At 35.5% G+C, this 19,909-nt stretch overlaps 1 protein-coding gene across 1 annotated transcript in view; it reads left to right on the top strand.

The window, feature by feature from the left end:
* The window catches only part of LOC130053600 (uncharacterized), an 84,259-nt gene extending 69,286 nt beyond the window's left edge, over positions 1-14,973 (top strand). Inside the window, exon 7 of the mRNA XM_056160957.1 lies at positions 14,636-14,973. Within this exon, the coding sequence (XP_056016932.1) occupies positions 14,636-14,973 (338 nt within the window). The remainder of the gene's footprint in view (positions 1-14,635) is intronic.
* The last annotated feature ends 4,936 nt before the right edge of the window (positions 14,974-19,909 follow it).

The raw sequence follows: 19,909 nt of genomic DNA, 5'->3' as shown, positions 1-19,909 counted from the left end.
TACATGTATAAGCATCCCTTATTGACCGGCCACACCCCGTGAGCCCTATACCTTGATCAGTTAAAATAGGGTAGAAAAAATTAGTATGTTGCTTGGTTGGTTGGTTTTATATTGCTTAACGTCCCTCTCGAGAATCTTTCACTCATTTGAAGACATCAGCATTGCCGGTGAAGGGCTGCAAAATTTGGCCTATCTTCGGTCCTTACAACCTTTGAGCAGGAAGGGATCTTTATCATGCCACACCTGCTGTGACACAGGGCCTCAGTTTTTGCAGTCTCATTCGAAGAACTGCCCCATTTAGTCGCCTTTTACGACAAGCAAGAGGTACTGATGACCTATTCTAACCCGGACCCCCACGGGATCGGTATGTAAAAAACGGACTAAGAATTAGTATGAATTATGTCAAATATTGTATATTGTTTTAACACCCGTGTCGAGAATTTTTCGCTCATATGGAGACCTCTCAAATAACATTTGACCTAATTATAGGATATATATCCAAATAAGATCCCTATAAAGACAGTAAAAAATTTCAAATGTTGATTTTGAATAAAACTGTTAGAATCCCAGTAGCATCAACATATTTGTCAGTAACCTGCCGTTGTTTAAATCTTGGCCGTTGCAGAACATGTTCCCATGTATAGAATGAGCATCATGTGCAGTTGATAACGGAACATAGCTACAGATGTATGGGGATTGGTGATGGAGGTGTTGGTCTTTTAGTTTCCTCTTGATGTCTATGTACAAAGAAAAGCAATTGTGTAATTCATTTTATTTTGAGTTCGCTGGGATATATTGAATGGATATATGTTGTTAACAGGTAAAACGTTGTCGGTGTTTGAAGCATGCCACAGCAAGATGTTTATCCTTTTCATGTAAAAGTTTTTGAATAAATTATGTCTCATGAGAATACAAAAACAGGTCAGCTAATAAAGGAGCACAATTTGTGCCCATGGGGATTCTAACAGATTGTTGGAAGACCTGGTTTCCAAAGATTGAGTAAATATTGTCAATGAGGAATCCCAGTATGCGTCGATTGATTGATTGTATCTTGTTAATCTCTCTCTCTCTCTCTCTCTCTCTCGATCGATCGATCGATCGAGATCACCGCGGCGGTTCATATGCTTCGATTGAATAAGAATAGGGTTTAACAGAAGTATTCTGTTGAATGACTTATCACAAGATTTGAATATTTCCGAGTTCTGTATTTCTAGAAAAAGAATTTATCTATGACGTTAAAGTCCTTGTCTTTAATGAAAGGTGAAGATAAGGCCAATTCAACTTAATTGATAGATTATCATCCCCGCCCGCCCCTCAAAACTTGGCCCACCCCGAATTTTTTTATTTTGCGAAACTTGCGATTTCCGGAGAATTTTCATGTCCGACTCCGGTATTTACACTTCTTGTTTACATTTCCGGTATAGCAACGTGAAAAGTCATGTGAAGAAAATAAGTCTACATGGTTTTCTTAATATTTCTCACGTTCTTATAGGCGTAAATCTTGAAGAAGTTGGGTATATTTCTGTTTGAAATTAAAGCTTAACCTGGAATTTGTATTTGATATCCATCTGGCATTAAATAATGCGCATCTGTTGAAAAAAAACTCGTTTGACTTTAATATTTTTATCAGAAAATAAAAATTAAAAAATAAAATCCTCCCACCTGCCCCATACTTTTTGATGACTCTGGATGATAATCTACTAATTAAGTTGAATTGGCCTAACGAACAGTGACCAATCTTATAACTCCTATAAGCAATACTAAATAAAGAGTTGGGCAAACACGGACTCCTGGACACATGAGAGATGGAGTCAGGTGCCTAGGAGGAGTAAGCATCCCCTGTCGACCGGTCACACCCACCGTGAGCCCTATATCTTGATCAGATAAACGGAGTTATCCGCAGTCAAAATCAGTGTGTCAACAACAGTCTTATATCAGTATGAAACACAGTCAGACAGCATTTGACCCAATGATAGGTTGTATTGGCAACGTAGATGATTATAACGACCATAGAATTTGTGAAATGCTGACTCTAAACGAGACTGTTAAAACTCCTGCACCATCAACTTCTTTGTCAATAGCCTGCCTCGATTAATTTATCGTAAGCATGTGGGGAATGGTGGTGAAAAGTGCTAAACTACTATGGAATTAATTGTTACATCACTAATCTATTACAATAGGATATCAGAAATATACTTGTGAGTAGATCTTTTTTGCTGCACGTACGTAGTTAAAGGATTTATCGCATGTTTCCAAAGATCACAAAATTATATACAATTTTTCTTAGTCATACATGTACATAGAAATCAATTCTAATAGTTAATTCGCCGCTATATTGCGATAATTAGACACAATAAGGATTTAGATCTAGGCCCCTATTGTATAAACACAACATTAATTATAGGTAGGGAATCTCGTGATAAAGTGACGTCACATGCTACCTTCTTCGATCAGTTAATGTTACTTTTATTGTAAGAAAGTAATAATTACGCAAATGTGCCACTCAAATGGAATTTTGATTGTCTATAAAATTGGCATGTTAAATTGTTTACAAATAATATGACATGTGCGCAGTGCCTTTCTTCTGCATTATTCCGAGGCAAATGCGCATTGTAGGTTATATGCTCTTTCAAAGCAATATTTCTTTGTTTTAGTTTGCTGAAATTTTCATCAGATCTTGGGGATTATGATAGTTACATCGATATGTGTTGATTGTTGTATACTTGGGTATGGCGTCACATATAATGGCGTGTAAATGTGCATATAGCAATATTTGAATGCCTACTACGCAAATATTTCACTTTAAACATATCAAAAACCATTTTTGCCATCATAGAATTATTTTTATGTAAACAAAATTATTAAAAGATGTTGAGTAACATGCGATATGTCCTTTAATTAGGTCACCTGGGTTTACAGTTGCAATTGGTCTGCGTCCGCCGTCGTGTGTCGTCCGTTAATAACTTCTTCTCAAAAACTCCCGTGCCAATCTTGACCAAATTTAGTACGTATCATCTGTAGGTAAAGGAGACCGGAAATTGTAAATTTCATGAGCCCCCACCCTAAGAAGCCTTTTTTTTTGGAGGGGGGGGGGGCTGTAAAATTTATGTATTTCTTTAAAAATCTTTTTCTTTACTCCTGGACATCTAACAGAGAAAGTGAATATATAGTAATGATGAGCCAGGAAGCTTCTACCAAAATTGTAAACATGATCCCCGGAGTAGGGGCTCTGATCCCAGGGTGGGGCCAAACTTACTATATAGTGTTTACGTGTAAAACACTTGAATAACATCTCCTTTAGTGATATTGATACTAAATTGAAACTAAATGGATATTTAAAAAGAGCAGGCAATCCTTTACTAAAATTGTAAATTTGATGATCGTAATTGTAGGTGTTTTGGTATCAGGTTAGGAAAAAAATGGTCAGTTATTGAAAGTGTGAACATTAGAAATTTTTAACTGCTTGATAAACTATCATTCCAGTTCTTTTCAAATTAGGTATTAAGCATATTTGGAAGAAGAGGGAAGTGAATTTCATGATTATTGCACCCCCGGGGCCCTATGGGCGAAGAAAAAACTGCCCAAAATTGACCAATTTTCAAAAATCTTATCTACAATTGCACATGTTTAAAAAAAATTTAAATGCATAGTGATGTAGAGCAGTAGAGCCTCTACCAAAATTGTAAATTTCATGATCGACGGGGTAGGGGTTCTGATCCTATGAAAGGGCCAAACTTACTATATAGTGTTTATGTGTAAAACACTTAAATAACATCTTCTTTCGTGTTATTGATACTAAATTGAAACTAAATGGATGTTTAGAAAGAGCAGGTAGTCTTTTATCAAAATTGTAAATTTGATGATCCCAGGTGTAGGGGTTTTGGTATTAGGGTGGGGCCAAACTTAGCATGTACATGTAGTATTTATGTGTAAGTTTGCTGATACTGTATTAAATCTAATGGCATACTTAATGTTAATACACCTATTATATTATGTAAAACCTTTCATCAGTATATGCACGTTTGAGGGCATGGACCTGTTAAGAACACATCTTATTTTATACTGTTGCTAAACATTAGAATTTAGCCTAGCTATTCAAAACAGGATATTTTTTCTAGATTGCATAGCCCTTGGGAGTAGTGATACTTTTTCACTAGTACTCAGGTTACCGATAAGGCCTGTGGGTCTCTTGCATGTACATATAGTGCATCAGTTGGACTAGAATACAACTTCCTACCTCACGTACATGTATAGCCTGTAGGTTAGTTTTTGCTAATTGTGTATTAGAAAGATGGTTGTGAGATATTCAGGCTAGATAAAGTTTTAAGTGTTCTTAGTATGTCTGCATTCATATTTGTCAAAGTAATTGATTACAGTTCATTTACTGTATCTTAATTCAATCGTCTCTTGATTAGAATTGTTTCCACGTTGTCATAGTTTAAATACCTGAATGTGTCTTCTTTGAAAATGATATTATCTGTATCAATTGCAATCGACATCTTCTTTTTTCAGGAGTTCGAAGACATCAACAGATAGAAAGTGTGATGAATTCAGCTTTACAGAAACAGGAACACCCAGATATAGCATTTCTGTTTGAATATCTAGTCATAAGAAACTGGACTTGGTGCTGAAGTACACGTATTTCTATGTTTTCAATGTCATTTCAGGCAATGTAGTTCTATTTATTTATTTATATTCATTGAGCAGTGGCACTGCTTTATGTTGCAGCTTATGTAAAGTCAGGATTTTTATATCGAATTTAACATCGCGCATTGTAGCAGTGGACACACTTGATCTGTCAACACCGATCACGATGTGTACTCTTTCCCTTAATCAAGTATGAAGGTGTGCCATTTTGGTGTACACCATCTACACCCTATACAAGACATATGTTGGTAAATGCATCTGCATTCTGTACATTTGTTGGTAAATGCACAAAAAAAATCTTTATGGCTAAACAATGGATAAGAGGAAACTTTGCATATTACGTTCTGTGTTTTGTTAACTGTAAATAGGGTACGTCCAGTGTATTGTATGTACATATAGTCAAATACAAGAGGTTGAAATGTATTTATAAAAATAAATAAACGAAAACGATATATATTTCATACAAGCATCAAAATAAGATTAGCAACTAAGTTAAGTATTTTTCTGATGTAGGTAAGTTCATGTATTTATAAATGCATCTTCATTCTTAAATTGTGAAGACCAGCATAAACAAGAGAATATTCTCCAAAAATGCTGTCTGACGTGTTTCATACCGATTGTTAAGCCGTTTTTGGCACACTGATTTTGACTGCGGATAACTCCGTTTACCTGATCAGGATATAGGGCTCACGACGGGTGTGACCGGTCGACAGGGGATGCTTACTCCTCCTAGGCACCTGATCCCACCTCTGGTATATCCAGGGGTCCGTTGTTTGCCCAACTATTTTGTATTGCTTGTAGGGGTTATATCACTGTTCGTTATCTTCACCTTTTTATTAACGAAAGCAAATCAGACCCTTCCAGAAATCCCATGAAAAGTTTTTTGAGCCACCAATTGCAACTTGTAATGTTTGATTTAATGATCAATGGTGAGCACTTCGATATTTCGCTTATACAGAAACATCACTATTTTTGGGTGTATCACCTGCCACATTTTTTACCGTCGTATCAAGTAAGGGTTCTTTTATCATATCTATGACTTTCACTTTTTAATGCCGGGAACCTGAGGAAGGAATTCGAATTCAGTATCATTGACTTATTGGCGTTACATCTAGAATTCAGACACCTGTAAAGTTACCTATATCATGTTTGTGAACACGCCATTGCATGTTCTACTGTCTTGATAAGTCGTGGTTACAGTGTAAAAGAATGAGAATCTGACCGACGATGATATCTTGGTTGATATTTGGTAGAGGGATAATTAAAATAGGTCAATAGTCCGATTCAGTTTTAAATACATGTATTGCTATTTTCTACAACACTATGAAATTGGTATTTCTAAATGCAAAATATGTCGGTCATAAATATTCTGAATAATTATTGATAGACCGAAATAGATCTTTTTTTAAAGAATAAATCCGTCTCCCTTATTGAACTTGAAGTCAGCGCATTGTGATGTCACAATGACCTAGAAATGTTTGCGGGAAATGACGAACATCAATCTCGAGTTATCTCGTTTAGTAAACTTGCCTTTGTCGACAAAGTAATATAATACACGTACCTCTAGAACTTTGTGGTTTGTCCCTGGGACATATACATGCAATGTTTCTTCGTTGTTGGGGAGTTATACAGGCTTCTAATGTACACAGAGCAAATCTGTCATGTTTCGAGAATAGCTTCAAACATTTTGCTTTGGTTTAGATATGTTGCGAATTATTAAGTTAGATTATTTTAAAATATATTGTTATATGCCCGTCTTTTAGGCGGGACGTATTATGGTACAGCGATGTCTGTACGCCCGTCCGTCCGTTTGGGATTGTCTGTTTCTAATTTCATATTTCTGTCACATATCAAGCTAAAACTTCCTATGTAGCTTCTTTGTGGATCACTCGAGATCATGTTGCAATTTGGACCCATTTTTACCTCTCTTGCAGGAGTTTTGCCCCTTTATTTGAAAATTATTGTTTTATGGAAGGTACATAATTTGTCAGGTATACTCTTCCCACAATTTTCTAGTGAAGACCATCTTGTTTTAAAGAGTGTTTATATATATGGGTATTGAAGATGTGCATTTGACAAGGATTTCGATTTTCTTCTATTTTGAGAACATTACAGGTTGTTGAACTTGGTCTGTTTTGAGGAAATATTACAAAGAGGGTACATGATTTGTCTTTGATGGTTTTTCTTCCTCAGTTTTAAAGTGAGGACTTTCTTATTTTACAGAGTATTTGCATGATTATGGAAGATGTGCATGTGGCAAGGATTTTGATTTTCTTCAATTATAAAGAAAATTACAGGTTTTTGAACTTTGTCCATTTGAGGAAATATTATATTAATAAAGAACATGGTTTGTTCTTTTAAATCCTCTCACAGTAGAAGCTAGGGTCTTTGTAAATAACTTGAAGATGTGCATAGTGCATGGATTTTGATTCTCAACAATTTTTGATTTTCTTTGATGTTTTAAATATTGTTGAACTTGGTCAACTTTGGGAAAATATTTTACACACAGAACTCTTGGTTTGTCTCTTTACCTCATGTCACAGTTTTAAGCTAAGACCCTCTATTTATACAATACAAAGAAAGTATGTCACATCCTGATGATGGATGGTAATACCTAAAGCAAAAGTTCTACAAATGATGGCTTAAGAAAAATACCCTATGTTAACATTTTCATGGGCGTATCATCTACTGTTTACGGTACTCTTGTTCTGTATTCAATTCTTTCACTCTTCGAGAGTGACCGCTGTCATCATGTTATATTTAGAATTGTTTGTTTTCCATTTATCGGGAATGATGGTGATGTGCTATATATACGGATGTTGTATATACCACGATATTATTTTTTGGGGATGGCTTTTCCTGGTACTTTGGGTGTTGTTTCAGGATTTATGATGTAATTCTACTGTGTTCATTGTACATTTGCTTGGAATGTCAATAAAATTGCATTACCTGGAGTGATGCGATTACATCATTGATTATTCTTTGTTTGAAAATGGATGAGTATATCTACATTAATTTATTTGAACGGTGGAGATATTTTGCCGGCCGGATTTTTTAAAGTTGTTTTAACGCGATGCCAACACATTTTGATGATTTAAACCGGAAAATCACCCCCACATGATCAATGCCCGAGAGTGTTGTTATCTTGGAATGTTTGATTTGTACAAACCACAATTGGTCATCTAGAAATATATTTCTCAGCATATACATTGCTGTTTTTCTTGCACTGAGAACCGAAAGTAGTAGTAAACATCCCCTGTCGACCGGTCACACCCGCCGTGAGCCCTATGCCTTGATCAAGTAAACGGAGTAATTCGTAGTCAAAAACAGTGTGCCAAGAATGGCCTAACAATCGACATCAAACGCGTCAGACAGCATTTGACCCAATGATGGGCTGTATTGGCAAATTAGATATCCCGTTTGTCATAAAGTTGGGTTGTTAGTTTGCCGTTAATATCTATTTTCATTAAAATATCTAAGTACGAAGCAAATGTTGACAACTCTCGACTCTTGTGTCTTATATGTCGAGTTCACAGGGATCGAATCGACATATGAAAGAAAATTATTATTATTAATTTAGATAAAACGTCGATATATCTAAATGTCGAGTTGAAGGCCACATTAAATGATTTTTTTCTCCTGTAGCTTTCGAATTTCATAAGAATATAAAAACGGTCCAGTTAATAATAATAATAGCCTTTATTTATCCAGAACAACACAAATTAGCATATAGCTAGTTTCCATTGTGGTCTTGTATTAAAACATATACACAAACATAAAATTAACATCTAAAATAAGTATCTAAACATGAATACGATATAAAAGGAAAGGAGGGGGGATATAGCATAAAACACACCTAATTAGTGATATAATTTTTACCTAAATATGAATACATGACGTAAAAGGAAAGAAGAAAAAATAGCATAAGACACACACACAGTGCCATATCACAACTACATTTGGCACAATTGAACAAAAAGAGGAAAGCACGATGTTTAAGTGCTACTTCTATGAAAATATTCCATCAAATACACAGCTTTAAATATGCCAACCGAACCAGAGCTAACATTTTGAGAGTTTGTTCCAAAGGAATGCAGAAGAGTAGCTGTATGAACATTTAAAATTTTCAGTTTTAGCTCTTGGTAAATATAATAAATTAGACATGTAATCATTCGACCTGGTTTGGCGGCAACTCGCATCTCTTGTATATTTAAACACGTTTAGGTAATTTGGCATTTGATTATTTAAAACTTTGAACAGAAAGACAACATTTCTAAACATAAAATAATCCTTAATTGGCATCCAGTTCAAACACGAAAATAAAAAGCCAGTAGAGGTCCTGATATCTCGAATATTTAAAAGTATTCTTTCTGCCCTCTTTTGCAGGTTGAATTTTTTTTTTCTAAATATAGTTGATTTTGTACATTACACCAGACAGTACAGCAGTAAGTAAAATGTGGAAAAAACAATACTATTAAAAACCTTGATAAGTGCATTTGGTGGCAAAAAATAACTTGCTCTCTTAAGTACAGCACTCCACGTGTGCATCCCATGATAAAATATTATCTATATAAACACCTAATAGTTTAGCCTGCTTCACAAATTCAATTTGTACACCGTTAAAATCTATATTTAACATTCGACATTTCCGTAACCTTTGAGACGTGCCAATAAGCATACATTGTGATTTTTGAAGATTTACGCTTGCAATTTTGATTCAATTACACCAACAGATTTATCACTCACGCCCTGTGAAGTGTCGTCTGCATACATTGTAAATGAAGAGTGTTTATTACATTTTGGATAATCGTTAATGTACAAAATAAAAAATAATGGTCCTAAAATTGACCCCTGAGGAACTCCTAAGGATATACTTTTTTCTCTAGATAACACACCTCTCCAACTGACACATTGCTTATGATTTGTAAGATATGATTGAAACCATTTAAAAGTATTGTGACCAATTCCAAAAGACATAAGTTTATGCAAAAGTACTCCATGGTTGACTGTATCAAAGGCCTTACCCAAGTCAATAAACAGAACCCCTGTAAGCTTTCATCGTCCATGTTTTTGAACCATTTATCAGTAAGACCATTCAACGCTGTCTCACATGAATGACTTGACCTAAATCCAGATTGACTATCTGTAATTAATTTGTTTGTGGATAAATATTCATAAAAGGAATTAAAAGCATGTCGTTCAATAATCTTACTGACAACTGTCAATCTGGACCACATATCCTTTGGTTGAGTGGTACATTGATCAACTGCCTCCTCCACAAAGGAGCACAATTGATGCCCATGGAAATTCCAACAGACTGTTGGAAGACCTGATCACCAAAGACTACGACAATATTGTCTATGAGGAACTCTAGCATATAGTTTGTTAAATTTCATCTTCCGAGTGATTGTGCTTGGAATCAGAGAAGTGTTTAACAAAGTTTGTTTTTGGATGACTGATCACGAGATGCGAATATTTCCTTTTTTCCATATTTATTGAAGAAACAACTGTCTATGATGTCAAAAAGTGTTGTCTTTAATTTATCATGAGGAATGGTTGTGTAAAGTGTTGAAAAGTCATACGTTTTGATGTTGATTTGAGAAACTTTTGCGATTTCAAATTTACGAAAAGTTCTTTTTTTTTCATCCACCTTTGATTTACACCACATGTATCACAGTACGTTTGACGTTTTTCCTTCACACCTGTTAATATTTTCCAAAGGAGCAAAAATAGGGGCTTGGTAGAACATTTACTGGATCCAGCAATGTATCTTTCTCTGTAAGGGTTTTTATGAAGTTTTGGAATCCAGTATTGGCACAGTAAATCATATTCATCCATCTGATTGACTGGTATATTAAATGTGTCTAAAACTGAAGGTATTGATGAAAGGTGAAGATAACGAACTGTGATATGTCTTGCCATTTTTCGCATGTTTTACATCATTGTCTGGCGACTGGTTGCGGTAGCATAATGGCCAAACATTTTGCTTCGCAAACAGACGGGTTCCATCCCTGATCCCATGAAATTTGTTAAACGACGCTTTTCATTTAATTGTATTATACATTACAGTGTATGTATAGTTTCTTAGAACTTTAAGAGGTGTTTTTAATTGATGTAATATTCTGCCTTTATCGAGTAGTGTTGGCTACTTTGCACAACATGGAGAATTATTGACCCCCAGAATAATTCGTGGTAATCCTCGGATCCGCAACAGTTGTGAACGTCTTTTTCTTTTTTGCTTTCCATGTTTCCTTCTATTACATGCAAGATACATCATAGATTTTGAATAAAAGAATTAAACCCATTTTTCAATAAAAAAGAATTGTTTTAGAAAGATTGACAATCAACATCGAGTTCTTTGTCTTACTTTTATTTTTTTTTTACCACTATAACTGTTTGAAATATTCGATATGTCATTCAAATTTTGTTTCTGTACATAAATTTTTATCTAGTATTGTGTGATAATGATTTTCCTCTGGAACTGGCTCTTGTATTCGTCGTTTTAGAAAAAAATTCTTTAGCTTCAAGCTTCCATAAACGATAAAGGCGATAATGGCAATCCCCGAAAGACTTAAGATGGCGATACTTATGTAAGAATGGTTGTCACTGTGAGTGTCTGTCTCTGTGTCAATTGGGTTTTGGGTGGCGTTTTCTACAAAATATGGCATATAATTATTACTGTATAATTATAATCTATTTCATATCTATTTCTATTCAAGTACACACTCATAAAAATATACACTGTTGATAAAAAACGGAGTGCTGATGATTTTGGCATCTTGATGAAACGTATTTCAATGGCGAAATCTTAGATTTGACGTGCTGGGATGTAATACTTTGTAGAAACTGTCGATAATATGCATGACTATAAAACCCTTTGTAATGTGATTCTTGGCGTTTGTGTCGAGGTTAGTTGAAGCACGGAATTTGTTCATGGCAGAGTACCTTGAAATGCCACAGGAGGAAAACTTAATTGTACATATATAGATATAAGCACATGCAAAAGGAAGCCAAATGTTTAAAAGTCAAAATCAGCAAGCATTTCATGAAAGTGAAAAATGTTTTTCTTTTTCAAAAGCTGCTGATATATATTTGATTTTATCCCACTGAATACAAAAACAAACCTAAAGTGATTATGGAAGCATTACCAGCATGATATCCCAGGACATCCATGTGCTTTGCGACAGGTGTACAAAATCTTGTGAAAACCAATGATTGTTAGCTATTTTAGATGGATATATGTCCTGTAAGTAAATATGTTATTTTGTCTACTTGATTTAGTTTCAATATGATTTTACCCATTTTAAAAAATAGCAATTTTTCTAGGATGATTATTGACATGCCAACGTATGAAAGCATGAATTTTAACACTTACTGATTTCAGAAATAGCAGAGGTTTATCGCAATATAATTAATACTCCCCCTCCCCCCCCCCCCCCCCCCCCGGTGGAAAATAAGTATACTTGCCTTTTCATATGCACTTCCAGATGTAAGAATGCTATTTGCAAGAATGGATTGAGAAAATTGTATGTAGTGACAACTCACTCCCCCCGGAAAAGATTGTATATGTACCTGTATTCATTGTATTGGATGGCAGTTTTAGGTCGTCAACTGCCATATTGTTTAAAATTGTAAAACCCTTCCCCCCGAAATACTCATTCTTTTCATGTATTACAGTATGTTAATTCACCATAGATCTTGCATATATTTAGAATAGGCCGAAATGAACTAGCTCAGTTCAATCTTTTTACTACTCATGACTGTCACTGTACATTGAACTTGATCTAATTAAGCTGTATTCTAAAAGTATATTGAATTCATCAATTGTGAAAAATTTATTTGAATGTAAATAATCTGTAGTATTTACCACTCACCGTAATAAAACTAAACAATGCTAATGTAAAAGAACTTTAGAATGTTAAGATCATGTAAACAATACCGTTTTTACCTCCAGAATCTGAAGAGTTTTCTAGGGAAGTAATTTGACAGTAAAGTTGACAACATATCACATGAATAAACTGTCTTTATGTATCAACGTTGAAGAATCCAAGTTGGACGATGAGGGTTAGGAAGCAGTCTGATTATTTGGGCGCTAGAAAAATCGCATAATATTCAATGTACATATGCCAACAGTACATTGAAATCATCAATAACTCGTTGGCTTGCTACATACGAGTATAATTCTGATTCACCAAACCATTTCCTATGGAAGGAGGTATAGAAATGAATAGATCTAAGGCTAAACCTCAAAAACAAGACAAACAAAATCAATGACCAAGAATACCATTGACACACCACATCCCCTTCTCGAGTTTTGCAGTTTGATCAATATCGTGAATTCCGAAAACAAGGACCTCTGGAATCGTCGGAGGAGTAAGCATCACATATATCTTGGTCAGGTAAAAAGGGGTAAATTTTAGTCAAATCATTATGTAAATAACGGCTTAAAGTATAAATACATCAGACAGCATTCGGCATAATTCCCGGTTGAATTTGCTAGATCATTTGTAACAACCATAGAGTATGTGGCGTCGGTGGCCTAGTGGTTAGGCCGTCAGACTCTCGACCGAAAGGTCGTGGGTTCGAGTCCTGGTCGTGGCAGGGTAGACGTTGTGTCCTTGGGAAAGGCACTTTACATGAATTTCCTCACTCAACCCAAGTGTAAAAGGGGTACCTGGCTATAGACAGTGAAAGATATTGTTAGAATGTTAGTGCTCTAGCGCTTGAAATGGCAGCTGGCACGGTATGCGTCCTAGGAGGCTGAGGAAGTTCTAGATTGATATAAGGTATGCCGGGGTAATGAGCATTGATAATGTACATTCGCTTTGAGCAGCATACGCTGGAAAAGGCGCTATATAAAACCAATCATTATTATTATTATTATAGAGTATCCATGATGTCGACTTTAAACGTTGAAACCCCTGAGCTATGAAATTATTTGTAAGTAGCCTGCTTCCATTCAAAACTTGATTATATGTAGAACGTCTTCTCGCATATCGAATTCCTTGGGAGATAATGGTGTATGTGCAGGTGATAATGTGGAAAGTTGACAATGGATTATCTGAAGTTCTCCTTTACTTATTTACTTATTTCAACAACTTGAATCTTGATCTTGAGTCAAAGTTTATTCTACTGACTTGAGTACAAAACAGACCGATATTGTGAAAGCTCTCCTAAAACAGTTTAGTCATGTGTTTTCTACAGTCCATTAGATCTTGGTAAAACCAATCGTGTAAGCATTCTATTGAGTTAGAAGACAATACACCAATTAAGCAACCCTACCGCAGAATACCACCGGGAATGTATGAAGAACTTAGACAACGTATAAAGGAAATGTTATTGGCTGGTGTGATAAGAGAATCGAACAGTAACTATTCCTCAAATGTGGTACTTTGTCGGAAATCAGATGGGTCATTGCGGTTTTGTCTTGGTATGTAAAACTTATACGGTACCAATTTTGATGCACCAGATGCGCATTTCGACAAATAATGTCTCTTCAGTGATGCTCAACCGAAATGTTTGAAATCCGAAATAACTATGCCATTATTAAATTCGAAAACCCGGAAAGATTGTTATATGCTACCACGATTCGATGACATGATCGACACGTTATACGGCGCGAAGTTTTTCAGCAAACTTGACTTGAGATCGGGGTACTTGCAAGTTGAAATAGATGAGAAAGACAAGCATAAGACTGCATTTTCGTTAGGTAATTTGGGTTTTTATGAATGTAACAGAATGAGCTTTGGTCTCACAAATGCTCCAGCAACATTTCAGAGACTCATGGAAAAGTGCATGGGAGATATGCATTTGAAGGAATGTATTATTTTTCTGGACGATGTTTTAATTTTTTCAAATACTTTTGATGAACATTGTGAAAGGTTGAAGAATGTATTCCTGAAACTATCTGAATATGGATTGAAATTAAAACCTTCCAAATGCGAATTATTCAAACAGTCAGTAACATATTTAGGGCATATCATTTCAGAAAAGGGAATAGAAACGGATCCAGAAAAGTTGTCAGCAGTTAGGAATTGGCCAGCGCCTACCAATATCAAACAACTCCGCCAGTTCCTGGGTTTCGTTGGTTACTATCGCAGATTTATCAGAACCTTTGTCAGGATTGTAGCTCCTATGAATGCTCTTCTTAAAGGACATGGGACTAATACAAAGAAGAAAGGAACAGAGGGAAAGCCTAAATCATTCAACTGGACTTGGGCAGGAGCTGAGGAAGAATCTTTTCGAGCCATCAAACAGAAACTGCTGGAACCCCCTATTCTTGGTTATGCAAACTACCAATTGCCGTTTATAGTACATACAATATAAAATTTAGAAATTCATTTCAAAATTAAGGATTATCTCCCTCATGCATAGCTCTTATCCTTGGACGAATTTGGCTCCACTTGTTTGGCACGTTGTTTTTGGCTATATTTAGATCTAAAACTTCATAGTTATTTCGGATTTCAAACATTTCGGTTGAACATCACTGAAGAGACATTATTTGTCGAAATGCGCATCTGGTGCATCAAAATTGGTACCGTATAAGTTTTACATACAGACGCTAGCAGTACAGGATTAGGGGCAGTACTGTATCAATTACAGGAAGGAAAGAAAAGGGTAATTGCCTATGACAGCAGAGGTCTCAGGCAGGCTGAAAAAAATTATCCAGCTCATAAATTAGAATTCCTTACACTTAAATGGTCCGTTAGTGACAAGTTTGATGACTATCTATATGGAACACAATTCCAAGTAGTCACGGACAATAACCCACTTACATATGTGCTCTCTAAAGTCAAGCTGGATGCTACCAGTCAAAGGTGGATTGCTGTTTTAGCCAGTTCTGATTTTTCCATCTCGTATAGGTCTGGAAAGATGAATGGAGATGCGGATGGATTATCAAGGAAGCCAGTGAATTTCAATGAGGGCGTGAAAGCCATATGCCAAGCTATGACATGTTCCTTGCCACACTGTATTAGCTTAACAGTTGACTCTATTCCATATATGGCCGGTATGGAATCTGAGGACCCTGTTCAATGTAGTCAAGTAGATTGGCAAGTTGAGCAAAGTAAGGATAGAACCATTAGTAGGGTTATTGAGCTGAGGGTCTTGGGTTCGAGTCCCAACGTGGGCGCCAATTGCAACCAGAGAGACAAATACCATCAGTCTGGGGGATATGTTTTAATATAATATTAAGTTGAAACCTGAAATAAAATGAATAATTAGAAATACGTTTAAATATGACAATGAATATCACAATTACATATAGTTAACGTTATCATGAATAATTACCAAACATCGGTACATATATTTCCTCAATATGAAATATGAAGACTCAATGCTAGGTAGCTATTTATGTCTTTTCCCTTGAAGGGTAGCGCCGAGAGTGCGGGCCCTGGTTAAGTAAAAGCGGGAAAGTGAGTGAGTATTCGAAACCGGTTAAACAAGTATAGGGAAGTCCAGTGGTCAGTTATAAACACACACACACACACACACGTGGTCTGTCACATCTGAGCGCAGAAATAAAAACACATTTACACTTATGCAACAGTGAGAAATAAATGATTAATGATAATTTATTTACAGAGGTTACAATCATAAAGTTTAGTTGTTAGTTTCCTGCTAACGTATATCCTCAATAATAGATCCAAATATAAAGCAGAAATGGAAGATTAAGTGATGTATGGAATATATCGAATCGACATATGAATAAAAGTGAGCATTGTTGATAGATAAACGTTTTTCTGCCTTATTCGAATATAAGAACGGGTCAGCTAAACATTAGCATTATTTTACCAACTCGAGCAATGTAATAATTATGCTCCATCCTTTAAGTGATCCAAAAGGAATTCTTAGTGGTGTCTCGGGGAAATTGGGAAATGTTATTGCCACCTCATTTGCAGATACAGGGGAAAAGACCAAAGATAAATATAGCTACCTACAGTGGGAGATTAACTGTCCTTAAAATGAAAATATCGAAGTGACCAATCTCATTGCATACAAAATTTAGAATAGGACAAAAAAACGCGGGTTGCTGTACAAACCAGAGATATCTGATGCATCTAAGTGCAGGTACCTAGTAGGAGTAAGCATCCATGTTGACCGGTCACACCGCAGTGATCCCTGTATTGTATGGGGTAAACGGAGTAATCCATAGTCAAAATAAGTGTGTAAAGAACAGTCTCAGATTGGTATGGAATGCATCAGACAGCATTCAACTTAATGACAGGTTGTATTTGCAAAATTGGTCATTATAACGACCATGGATTTAGCAAAATATTGACTTTTAACGGGACTATGATATCAACTGTTGAAGTTAAACAATCTTACGAGAAGAGAGCAGCCTGAGAACACCCCCCATTGAGAACGAAGGACGCGAGGCATAAGTCCATACATTATCAACAATATGCAATTATCAATGAATTTAGAAGCACTAATAATGTTTTACAGGATGTTATTTATTATTCTTAGCACATTCTACAACAAATGTTATCCCTGCGTTATGCAACATTTGATAGCTCTTTAGAAAGGGGAAAGGTGGCGGGAGGTTGGCGTAAAATCCAAAATTCCGGAAGAAACTTTCCAACATGTCAGGCTTCATAGAGTATGTGATTTACTCTAAGCTATAGTTAGGACTTTTTATACTTTTACCAAATTTTTTGACTTTCTCAAATCTGTTAATTCCATCTGTTTTAAATGTATCTGCAGATTGCTCTTAATGATATATTGATATTTCTAAAACATTAATTATGGAATTAAAGAAGTGCATACGACATAAAGAAAATGAGTATGGAGACTTCAGCAGTCTACCAAATTATGAACACATTTGTTTTTCTTAAATGACATTTCTGAAATGTTTCACAGAGTTCATGCACTACAAGCTATATACATTGGCATTCATATTTGGTAACTGTTCAAACTATATGATAATTATTTCTTTATAATTACAGTGTTTGTTGTACTCACGAATTAAACAACCTGTTCGGAAGTCACACGCTTCATTAGAACAATTATTACATGTCTGACCACATTTTGCTCCGTAACTTGGGTAGACACATTTCTTCATACAACCGATTCCAGAAAACCCATCTACACATTCTGAAATAAACCATTATGGAAAAGCAATAATGAAAAGATTTTCCCATTCGTGAAAGGCGAAGATAACGAACAGTAATCAATCTCACAACTTCTATAAGCAATACAGAATAGAGAGTTGGGCAAACACGAACCCATATAATATCTACTTTCAATAAAATATCTAACTATGAATCAGAAGTGGACGACCCTGTGGTGTCTTTTATTTCGACTTCATTGGGATATATCGAATGGACATATGAATGAAAATTATTATTGTTAATAGATAATGCGTCGTCGATGAGAAAACAAAACTTGTCAGTTCGTGAACACGATCACAGTTACGTTGGGGATTTATATTTAAACATATTTTATTAAGAAACTCAATAGGATCGGGTAATAGCCTATGTTGCTCTATCCCAGGATGCATTGGGGATGAGATTCATTAAATTGTCCATTGTTTAGGAGAGCAAAAAGTTTGTGTTACACATGTTGTGGTCGTCAAATGCAAATTTTGCAGTGGTGGATTGTGATTAAAGTATGAGCAGGCACGAAACATATTGATTGATTGAATATTGTTTAACGTCCCCCTCGAGAATACTTCACTCATATGGAGACATCACCAATGCCTAAAGGCGGAAATGCATGGGATGTAACTACTAGCCTGGTAGGATTTGATAAAACAAATTCTAAATAGCTAAATCAAACTTTTTTTCAAATAGCGTTATAAAGATATAGATGTAAAAACTTATACGGTACCAATTTTGATGCACCAGATGCGCATTTCAACAAATAATGTCTCTTCAGTGATGCACAACCGAAATGTTTGAAATCCGAAATAACAATGAAGTTTTAGAGCTATTATAGCCAAAAACAGCGTGCCAAAAAAGTGGAGTCAAATTCGTCTAAGGATAAGAGCTATGTATGAGGGAAATATCCTTAATTTTGAAATGAATTTCTAAATTTTATAACAGCAATTAAATATACATCCATATTTTCAAGCTAGTAACGAAGTACTTAGCTACTGAGCTGTAGAGACCCTCGGGGACTAACAGTCCACCAGCAGATGCCTCGACCCAGAGGTCATGATGTAAAAACTTATACGGTACCAATTTTGATGCACCAGATGCGCATTTCAACAAATAATGTCTCTTCAGTGATGCTCAACCGAAATGTTTGAAATCCGAAATAACAATGAAGTTTTAGAGCTATTATAGCCAAAAAAAGTGGAATCAAATTCGTCTAAGGATAAGAGCTATGTATGAGGGAGATAATCCTTAATTTTGAAATGAATTTCTAAATTTTATAACAGCAATTAAATATACATCCGTATTTTCAAGCCAGTAACGAAGTACTTAGCTACTGAGCTGTAGAGACCCTCGGGGACTAACAGTCCACCAGCAGATGCCTCGACCCAGGGGTCATGATGTAAAAACTTATACAGTACCAATATACAGATTGTGCTTGACTTGGTAAATATTTTTTATTCATATAATAATAGTTGCACTACTTAATTTAACTTATAAACTGTATCAATATGGCAGATCATAGGATTTGTTCCATGCAAGACATTAGTGTTCTCTATCGGGGTAGTCACTACAGTTTATGGAACAGTTCAGTTGTGTGTGTATGTATAAAAAAAAACCAAAAAAAAAAAACACCCCTGAACTTGTAGGCAGTCTGGAGGTCACATTTTTGCTCAAATGATTTGATACTAATTCACATATAGCTTTCTTGATAAGAGGGAAAGTAGGGTTAATTGTCTAAGATCAAAGTTACTAGCTTGTAGGCCGTACGTGTTATATTTACAGATTTTCTACATTGTGTATTTCTATCAATCAACATTATGTTTGAAAATGGGGTTTATAAGCCGACCAATTCCAGAGAATGCATCAAAAGCAACAGGTTTAACATATGGAGGTGATGTTTTGACGCATCACTGAAAGCCTCTGGATACGGTAGAACTTGCAAGGGGTCTAAAGCGATTCGTTGACATTATTGGGTCATCTTCTAATTCTCCTGTGACATAATATCCAAAACTTTGATATTCCTATTATTTCAGTTTCATTTACAAAAACAAATTATGTAATCTGGTACATATTTTCTAGGATAGTATGTCGGAATTTATAGATATATCAAAATTGTCCAAAAACGTGTTTGACAAGGCCACAGTTGGAAACTAGGAAGAGGA

Source organism: Ostrea edulis, chromosome 3, assembly GCF_947568905.1.
Source record: "Ostrea edulis chromosome 3, xbOstEdul1.1, whole genome shotgun sequence".
Classification (NCBI taxonomy): Eukaryota; Metazoa; Mollusca; class Bivalvia; order Ostreida; family Ostreidae; genus Ostrea; species Ostrea edulis.
The sequence above is the reverse complement of the archived record's forward strand: the minus strand, read 5'-3'. Positions and strand labels throughout refer to the sequence as shown.